This window comes from Anopheles bellator, chromosome 2, assembly GCF_943735745.2.
Source record: "Anopheles bellator chromosome 2, idAnoBellAS_SP24_06.2, whole genome shotgun sequence".
NCBI lineage: Eukaryota > Metazoa > Arthropoda > Insecta > Diptera > Culicidae > Anopheles > Anopheles bellator.
The window spans coordinates 64,052,268-64,062,516 of NC_071286.1; the positions used below are offsets into that span (position 1 = coordinate 64,052,268).

The 10,249-nt window shown below is 50.0% G+C and overlaps 1 protein-coding gene across 1 annotated transcript in view; it reads right to left on the reverse strand.

The window, feature by feature from the left end:
• LOC131207861 (uncharacterized) overlaps positions 1-10,249 on the reverse strand; it is a 90,397-nt gene that overhangs the window by 31,843 nt on the left and 48,305 nt on the right. Inside the window, exons 8-12 of the mRNA XM_058200494.1 lie at positions 7,937-8,001; positions 6,738-6,990; positions 5,867-6,003; positions 5,048-5,153; positions 49-318 (exon numbers count right to left, since the gene is read on the reverse strand). Coding sequence (XP_058056477.1) covers positions 49-318; positions 5,048-5,153; positions 5,867-6,003; positions 6,738-6,990; positions 7,937-8,001 — 831 coding nt within the window. The remainder of the gene's footprint in view (positions 1-48; positions 319-5,047; positions 5,154-5,866; positions 6,004-6,737; positions 6,991-7,936; positions 8,002-10,249) is intronic.

The following is a 10,249-nucleotide window of genomic DNA, read 5'->3' on the forward strand; positions in this document are numbered from 1 at the left end:
TTCGTTTCAGGGGCGAGCTCGCGGACGTCCACGGGCTGGTTCGCTCACCTGCAGGTTGTGCACCTTCAGGATGCTCCCGTCCGGGTACAGGTCCTCCCACAGCTCCTGGGCCGGGTCCGACTGGAACAGGGCACCGTTCTTCGTCCAGCTGTACCCGAGGCTTCCGGCCCGCCGGTCGGTGTCCTGCAGCGACAGGCAGCGGATCAGCAGCGACTCACCCCGGAAGACGGTGGCGCTCGGTGGATCGACACGCAGCTGGGGCGCCTCCAGGATCTGCACCTTCGTCGAGCGACACTGCTGGATGCTCATATCGGACACCTATCGGGCGGCGGAAAGAAAACCCCGGAAACGGTTACGGGATACGCGCTGTGGTGAAGCATAATGAATACAGATGAGGATGGCCGGTGATGGTACGGTGGCCAAGCGGGAAAAGAAATCGATTTCCGGTTTCGGTGCGAGGTTCTGAGAAGTTGTTCCCGAGGGCCAAGAATGCGAGGCGAAGTGTCTACATTCTTCTGTGGATCGCTTCGCCCTTTGGTAACGCCACTTCTCGAACGTTACGCTGTTTTGCCGCTGTATGTGTTGGCTCCCAGGACCCAAACATCTTGCTCCGGCGGCAGCCCGTGGATCATTAGCCTCACTGTTGCCGCCGTGACTGCGGTTTCGGTTTCAATATCCGGCGGAAGCGATCCCGTCAGCGTGGCTGTCAGGCGACCGGAAATAAATGTTCATTTAATGGTTGCTTTGTTACTGGCCCACCGGGCGGCGCTGCGTGGCCCTTTTGTGGGGTTAGTTTTGTCTTACGTACTTGGGTCAATTTATTTTTGTCGGAATGATTTATCTTCTCGATAACGGTTTGCGGACAGTTGATAGACTAGCGAGTTAAAGTGCCAGTGCCTCGTCCGGGGAGTCCCCGTTCCGTGGCCAGAGAAATCAATATCGGGTGCCATAAGCGACCCGTTCCTAATTACATTCCCAGACAATCGCAGTGCACGAAGTCAAGCATTAGGACCGCTGCCAGAAATGCTGTTTTCCGTGAGATCGGAGAAGAAAACAGATGACCGTGTCCGAAGTTGGACCGATTGATTGATGACGGAAAGCAATTCCGGAGCATGACATATTCGAGTCGAACCCAAAACGGGAGCCGATAAAGTGCACTGTTCGGGGAGACCAATTTTTCTAGCGCTTTCATAAATCGTTTTCTTGGGTCCGAAGCTCTCAATCGTTCACTGGCGGCGCTCGAATCGTATGTTAATCGGTCCGTTGCTTGGAGCGGTTTCGAGCAGCGCTTTTCCTCGGAACGGATCGTGTGGATTCGAGCAGACCGGGCGAGGGTGTCCGGCTCCGCTTGGCAAACGAGAGCTTGCCTCGGCAGAGCGGATTACCGTGTCCTGGGCTCCGCCCTGCTTGTTTGTGGTCCGCCCTTCGTTCTTCGAAGACGCGGAGAAGCAAAAATGCAATCTCAATCCCATGGTTGTTCTACATTTCCCATGCCCGCAAAGAGCGCAAGAAGCGTCTTGCGCTTGTCGGTCTGGAACTTGATTGCAGCTCGGAGGGGTGCACTTTTCTTGCACGCCGCCGGCTACACAGTCCGGGAGTCTGGGAATTAAATTAAGTGGAATTGATTTCATACGATGGTAAATTGTGTGTAATTTATCACTGCACCAGTTATTTTTTGTTTGTATCCCACCCATTCGCTAGTATCACTCCCAGTGCATGGGTCCCAGTCTGGGCGAAAATCGAATAAATTTTTGATATAAAGCAGCTCATTTCAGGCAATGGCTGTGTGGCGATGCGGGCCCTAAGCCGGCACCGCGGGACACACGAATAAAATGGAATTGATTTCCTCCGAGCGATGATTCGGGTTATGCAAAATGCGCTTTAACATTATTACAATCCGTTTGCTCTGGAATTTGTTTCGCAAAGTTGCTATCAAGCCGGGGCAAGATAAATAATCATAAATCATGAAAATCTAATTTATTGCACCAAAGCCACCAAGAGATGCACAACTATTCGCCGGCATCGGCCAGCACCGGTCGTTAGCCCTTGCTGTCCGAGCCCGGTTCCGGGCTTCCTGCTTCGTGTACCGACCAGCGAAATAAGGAATATAATATTAATTACATCGTGCGCGACCAGAATTCACTAAAGAACCACCCAGTGGTGAGGCTACCGAGAGCGGCGGGCAGGATTAGGCCCCGAATCCTCCTCCGGAAACCGGGCCCCCGTTTCGTTTTCTCACAGACACGCACGGCACCCATTTGCATAAAAATGTAATTACGAACAAAAACTAGTCGCGGCCATCTTAGGGTCTCGCCTGGCGTGGCTCGTGACCAGTGGCTTCTTGCTTTATTTCAGCAGCTTTCCCATTGTGTTCCCAGATCGCTTTTTAAGAGACTACTGCGCCGCGAAGGAAAGGAATGAGCTTCTTGGCTTCAAAGATTGCTTCACCCGGCGCGACCTGGGCCGGATTCTGTTACTTCCGGAGCAGGGCTGTGGTTGGCCACCGTTGGCGTTCCATTCTGGCGCCGGCGGTGGCGGATTCCGTTTTTGGCGAAATGACGAAACGAGACATTCATTCGGGCCAGCCAATCGCAACCGCAGCCCAACCGGTACCCGGGGCGCCACTACTGTAAGTTTCCGTTCAGCCGTACAACATTTGCGCGAAAAGGCGCAGTGTTCTAATTTTTAATTATCACAAGCTGCATAATTAAAGGCCCGGGACCGGGTGCCTTCGTTAGCTGCTTCTCGGTTGATTTGACAGCTGGATGTAAATTTCTTCCATTTCCAGCACCGAGCCCAACGTCGGGCAAGTTAGCTCGTCACCCGAACATAATGAACCGCATCCGCCCCGACCGGGTCGACCAGGAGTGCAACTATTTTACGCAATCTTTGCTCATTATTTGCACTCCATATTCCTGGGGCCCAGAGCCTTACGTTCCGTGAACGCTGTCACCGGTGTGCGGACGAGCACCAGAAAGTTAATTTCTTGGATAGTCTTTTGTTAACGCCGGGGAATTTTCTCGCCCAAAGGACGACCGGTGCCGGTGTCTTAAGAGAATGGAGTTACTAGCAAAAATCGCAATCGTCGACGTTGACGGGTCTCATTGAGTTTTCGCCCACCCATTGTCTCAGAGAGCCGTAACAGTTTTTAATAAATTCAACGCCCACCACCTCGGTGGCAGATAATTCCGAGACGCGGAGGTTATGCAATGCGCAGCAGCTGCCGGGATCGTGACAATGATCGTTTCGGCGTGGAAACGAAGAATTTTTTGCAGCCAGCACTTTTGACATTTTGTCCCGTCACCACGCCTAACGCCTCTGTCACCGGGGCAAGGATTACAGCGCTCACGGCCAGACACCGCTGATTATTCGCTTCTGCGTCGAGCGTTCACCAGCCGGCGCCGTGGTGTTCTGTTCAGTCGGGGTATTTTGCATGATGGGTAATTTTTGGGAAGGGCCCACGTGGCCATATGCGAGCGAAACCTAATTATCGCATTCTGAGTCGGTGCGTTACGCCACTTTGCACGAATCTTTCCGCTCACATTCTTGCCCATGCTCAATGAATTCGGAGCAAATTATAGAGCGACATTATGTGTATGTGTGCTTTCCGCGAAAATCCGAGGTGAATGTCGTCCGTTCAGCTTTTTCCAGTTCCGGAAAATGTGTCGTTTCGCCTCACGTCTTAATTGTAAATTTCCAGCTTTTCGGCGAACAGCATTTATCGTAGGGCAAATTTTCGTTAAAATGTAATATCCAAAAATATAATCACACGAAGTAGGAGGCAGCACTGGTTAATGAAAGCTAGTGAATTTGGTTGGCCATCTCCTGAAGGTTATTCACCAATATTTTGGGTCTGCAGTGCTTGTGTAACAATCGTTTGAATGAGTTGATGGCAGTGTTTTTGTGAAAATGGACAAACTTCTATACGAAGGTATCATGAAGTATTTGTTTATGAAAGGCAATAAGCCTACGCAAATCAAATATAAGTTTGGTTCGGTGTATTGGGACTCTGTAACATCTTTTATCACTTGCATAGCAAAATTGAAATGTGGCCGAGAGAGCTTCGAAATTGATGAACGTTCAGGACGTCCAGAAACTGAAACTAGAAACTTCTAAAATATCATGAATGTTCACCAAATTGTGCTAGACCACCACTGAATTAAACGGAGGAGATGGCCGAAGCTATGAACATATAAAAAATATATGTTTGTTACAATTAAAAGCTACATTTAGACATGAGAAAGCTGCCCGCGTGTTGATGGCCGTGTTTGCTCTCGTTACACGTTAAAAAGGTTGTCTAACACTTCAGCGGTTGCTATGGAGGAAATCCGCGAGCTGAACGATTTGCACTGTTTGACTATGCCCCTAACTTGCCAGAGCCTACTCTAAGTGACTTGCTTTTGTTCCCTCATCTGAAAATCGCCCGAAGGACAAATATTTTCGTCAAATGAAGAGACCTATTACCTTCGTAAAAAATTATTTTGAAGATAAAAAGTACTACTTTTCCGAAAACTATTTTTGAACGGGTTACAGAGAGAGGAGCATCAATGGGAAATGTATGTAGAGCTGTAAGGTGACAAGATTGAAATAAATAAAATAAAATGTGCTGTATCTTGGTTATTCCGGAAACTTTTTCAGTGTTTCATTGCATAATTGTAAAAATTGTGTATTACAAATAGAAAACCAACAAACAAAAATATAAATTTTCCAACATTCAAGTAATGGATCATTCTTGTAAACTGTTTGACAGCGGATTTTTAAAGTGGAAGCAAACATATAAATTTTCATATTCTAATCAAAGCTATCGAAAGCACTTCGGTTCCGAACTCGTTAGCAACCGAATAGCTAGTTGGCCGAATGGGCCAGCTTAATTGGACGAATTCCGGAGGATAACACCTTAGCGAAGCAAAAAGCCCAGTAAGTCCCTGTCCCACCTTCAAGCCAACGTTTCGATTTCCGGGCTTTGGACCAAAGTCATTTGTCGCAAAACCGGATGTCCTTGGAGTGCGCGGTCGTCGCCCTGGTTTCGTTCACCGACATTGCTTACCTGACAGGTGTAAATGCCCCCGTCGAGCCGGTTCGCCCGGCCAATGCTGAGCAGCGCCGTGTAGTGATCCTTGGAGTCGAGCGGCAGCAGCCGGGTCCACATGTTTCTGCATTAATAATCCGGTTCGGACCGGGCAAACGGTCCCGGATTTTCGAACACCGCGTGGGTCGCGTCCGCGAAGCGCCGGGAGTGCGGAGGGCGGGTGGGGGGCAAAAGAATATAATCAAAAGGAAACTTGTTAGAAAACCTGCCCTCCAGGAGCCTGCCCGAGCCCGAGTGGAAGACGACGGGGCCTAGTTTCGGTTGCCGTTTGCGGTTGCTGTTTGTTGAGCGAAGAGTAAATAGCATCATTCCGGTCGGTGGTGGGCAGCGGGACGATGGGACGATGAAGATGTCGCCGGTCCGGGGTCCGGGTCCAGGCCCACCCACCGGTACGCCGCGGGCGGGCCTCGGTTCGGCTCCATTCACCGGCGAGCAGGTTCGGTTCGGGTGCCCTGACATGTTTAACATATCAAAGGTTTCGGTCAACCAGGGGTTTGCCCCCGTTCTCGAAGAGGGGGTGAGTGTATGGGGGGCAAACATGGACAACGCTGGGCCGGCCCCAGTCGCGGTGAAGGGGAGGGGGCCTCGAGGCATCTTTCGGTGTTCTGCGTTTGAGTATCGCTATCGGAACAAGATCTTCTCCAGGTCTCGTGCCGGTCGTCCTTTGGAGTGACGTCCTTCTTCTTCTTCGGCTTTTCCGGTTCCGGCCAGGGTGGCCGACGGGTGGGATGGAATGATGGATGGATGAGAAAGGTGTTACGTCCGCCGTTCGCTTACCTTGTTGCTTTGGTCACGTTCACGAAGAAACCGTTCTTGTACCACCGGAAGGACATCGTTGATGAGCCCTGCGCCACGCAGGACAGTATGAACTCGGTGTTCTCCCGCACCGGGCCCTTTTGATTGATGACCACCGACTGGAACCGGGCAACGAAACGAAACGGAATGGAGGTTGCGTTAGGATGGGCCCGTGGTAAAGTGTGCCAATTTCCCTGCATCATGTCAAAGGTGAGCTCGGATTTTGCCGACCGACGAAGGTACAATTTTGGTAACAGAGGACATTGTTAATGGGCACCGACGATGGACGACGATTGTGGGGTCGCGCACTCTCTGACTTCTGCTGGATGGGACACAAATTTGTACACATTACCCGGCACCGATTTAGCTTGTTGACACCTGACGTAAAGTGGGTTCGTAAAAGCGGATCGGATCGGTTTCCTCAAATCTCTGTGCATAACGCAACTCTGCGTCTGTGATTGTTGTTGTTGCGCAATACGGTTCCCACCAAACCGGATTCCCTCATCAATCTTTGGCCGCGGGCCAGAAAAGCGCACCGACGGCACAGGGCCGTGGAAATCATCCGAAAGATGCGATGATTAAAGTTGGAGGCCACAGAAAATGAAGCCGATTCAGCGTTTTGCGGAAATCGGGAACCTGTCGATGACGGGCCTTGGGAATATTCGGAAACAATGTGATGCTTCCACTCAGACTGAGTTGCAAGAAATTAGGCCAAAAATGGTTCTAAATTGGCCCATCACTGGACAGGAGTTATGAATGGGATAGGGATACCTTCTTCGGGAACGCCAGTCAGGATACTACTCAGCGAGCGGAGTAACGCCGGATGTCACCTTCCTGCCACGTGTACACTCACCTGTAACAGCAACCCGACCGACTGGCGGAAGGACAGCTTGGTGCCGGGCACTAGGCTGATGTTGCCGATGCGGCCCCGCTCCGTCATCTTCTCCATCGCTTCCCGCACCCGGCTCGAGTCCACCTTGGGGCCGAAAAATTGAAACATAACCTCCGTGCCGATGGCACCGTTCTTTGTTGCCGTCGCCGGCTTTCCATTGCTTGCGTTGGCCGTCGTCGTCGTCGTCGCCGTCGTCATCATCGGTGCACTCGTCCTGTTGGTGGGAAACCGGAAACTGGTAAGAATGGTAAGGAATGCGAAGCAAAAGAGGAAAATGAAACTAAACGCGGCCACTGCTGCGGGGTGCGGTCGTCGGCAAGCAATTAACCGGGGCGCGCACCGTGTTTGGCGGATTGCCCAGCGGGTGTGACGTGATGTGTGTTGCTCCACGGTGCCCTCGACGGGATCAAACGAACCTCATCGTTGGAGGGTCGACCTCGGCGAAGAATTCACTTAACGAAAGGTTCGTCCTGGTTCAGTGGCCCAGGGAGCGCTTGCTTTACAGAGCGCGCGGCAGCGCAGATTTGGTTACCTAGGTAATTATCGTCGGATTGGAGTAATTAGGGCCGCGTCAGAGAGGTACCTCGGCGACAGGTGTAGCCACCGTGGCGAAGGTGTGTTTTGGCATGGGCACTTCGCGTATCCTGCGCTGAGTGTCGCGTGTAACCAGAAGGACCTCAGCAAAAGGTGCTCGGATGCTATGAGATTTGAAACCAGCTCTTCTTTTCTACTGTTGGCAGTTTTAGTTTTTAAACTTTTATGCCATTTTTTATTGTAGATAACTGTGGCGTAGATAAAACTCTGACTAATTAACTGTAACACTGGTCGTATTAATGGTGGCCGCGATCGTCTGGTTTTCCATTGGCACCGAGGCAGCATCCAATATTCGGGCTTCGGGGAAAACAGGTTCATTTACGATGTCCGACCATTTAAGAGCCACCACCCCAGGGGGGTCGACATAAAAGTACGCCACGTTTACAAGAGTATGTGGGACATTATTCTAAATGGCTCCAAAAACACACGGTGCTGTGAGAACCGCCATTAATTAACAGTAAAAGCAGACGTTCCACGGTTCGCGGAAATTGAAAAGTTAATTGCGGCTAACGCCGCGAGTCGTGGGCGCAGTGAACCGGACCATTACATTAAAGAAGGACACTTACCTGCCCGTAAACACTTCCAGGTCGTTAATTTTGGATAGATTGAAATTCCGGAGAAATCGGTTGATCTGTCAAAAAGAGAATGGGAAAGCGCAACAAAAGTTGTTGCGTGTTGTGAGTTTTATTGTTTCCGTTTTCCGATTTTTATCGTTATGGGTTAGGGTTTATGGTGGGTAGGTAGGATGGGTTTTCTTTCGGTGAACGGTGACACTCCCCGAGGCTTTATCCTCGCTCGTAAGGAATGTACTATTTTTGTGTGCCCCTTTCGAAAATACAACATTAATTTAATTCGACACAGAAAGAGAGAGAGGGAACAATAGAAGCAAAAACAAACAGTCAAACATCGGGTGGAGTGTTTTTAATTTTAAATGCTTCGAATTGAGCCCGAGCTCGGACCTCTGCAAACATTAAAGCCTGTTGTCCCGGACGGCTGCTCATTACTGCTGCACAGTCGCATGAGCATGAGAATGTCACTGCGGACCTCGCCCGGGGTGGCAACAAACGGTGTGTTCGCACACATACACGAACCGGCGTCTCATTTGGCCGTGTGATTTTTCCCCTTTATTTCACCGTAACCACCAAAGCGCAGGAGCCTTGAACGGAGCACGGCATCCGCCTCTCGGGCGGGAATCTCTTTCATGTCGCGATACGCCGAGCCAACGCGACCGGTCGCGCTTGCGTTTGACGTGATCTAGAAAATTAATTAGCATATTCGTTTAATTATCAAACGCTAACAGCTAACGCCACGTTCACCGCAGCTCCCGGTCCCGGTCCCGGTTTCACACCCCGTTTATGCTGCTTCTTTGTTTCTCCGCCAGCCCGCCTTCAATGCTAGACCGGCCAGGCACGGGCCCGTGATGTTTGGGGTGCAAATTTGCTTAGCTGGCCCCCGGTGAGTGCACTCTCCATTGGGGAAATGGCGACGTCGGGGTCCACAGTGGATCCCAGAGGTTGTGCCAAAACGACCGGAGCCAGGTTTCGAGTTACACACTGGCATACGGATTGCAATTAGCGAGGTCTGTGAACCGCGGATGAAATCGCGTCTGGTCACCGGACCCCGGTGTGACGGTGACTGGTGGCCAACATACCTCAACTGCCCATTGCAAGCCGCACCAGGGCAGTAACAAAAGAATTCGACTCTTTTGCAGTACGCGATGGAATCTCGGAGGATCATGTTTCGCCCGCTGGTCGTCCGAAGTCAACAGGTCCCGAGAGTGGAACGGATCGAGTTGCAAATCGGACCCGGCGTTTGTTGATCCGTCAACGACGAGGCGGACACTTCCTTTTTAGCCGTTTGATGGTGCGATACTTCCGTTAGCAGTATGCGAAGGCGTGAATCGGAAACTAGGTGCTGCACTGGTTGCGTGTAACAAAAATAGCGCAAGTACTGGGGTGTTCAATAAGTTCGTAGCCTCGATAACACAGGGCGCTGCTAGAAGTCCATTTTTTTTTGTTATATTGATACACACTTCATAAGAAAGCATGTGAAGTTTCATGTCAATTGGTGACTTAATTTTGATTTCACAAGCCAGTTAGTATTGACGTGTCACAGTGTTTTTTACAATGGAAAAAATCAAGGATCGTGCGGTGATTGAATTTTTGATTTTTAGAAGCTTTAAAAGCAAAGGAAATTCATGACCGAATGATGAAAGTGTATAAGAACTCTTCGCCTTCACTTAGGAGGTTTCCGAGTTTAAACGTGGTCGTACTAGCCTTCAAGACGATCCATGTCAAAAACGTTAAAAACAGACACAACCCCTGAAATCGTAAAAAATACAGGATATTGTATTGGAAAAATGGAGCATTCCACCGTGTCACAAGAGCATTTTGAAAAACAAGAGACCCAAAAAAATCATGCGTGGAAAGCGTTTTTCATCAAATGATGACGTCATAAAAGCTGCGGAAGCGTATTTTGAAGCCTTCCTTCAAGGATGTAATTTATAAATTGGAGTCTCCTTGGAACAAGTGTATTGATGGTGAGGGAGATCATCCCGAATAATAAAGTGTATTTCAAATCGTAAAAATGTATTTTTCCTGTTGAAGCAACAAAATTATGGAACAGCCTCTGTCCTCTCTGTCCTCGCATATGTTGGCTGTACACTTTATTCATGTTCACTCGATGGTTTTGGGGGTGAACAAGTGAAACAGCGATATTCAGTTAATTAATTTTCCTGAGTCAGTGGATACATTTGTTGCGTTGGTCTAGGTGGGCAGCAATCCATGCGCAACAACCGACTTTGTAGCAATCCTAATGCTGCCTCCGGGTGCGTGTCCCATTGCTCTCTCTCTATCGTTGTTGCGACACCAATTAAGTTA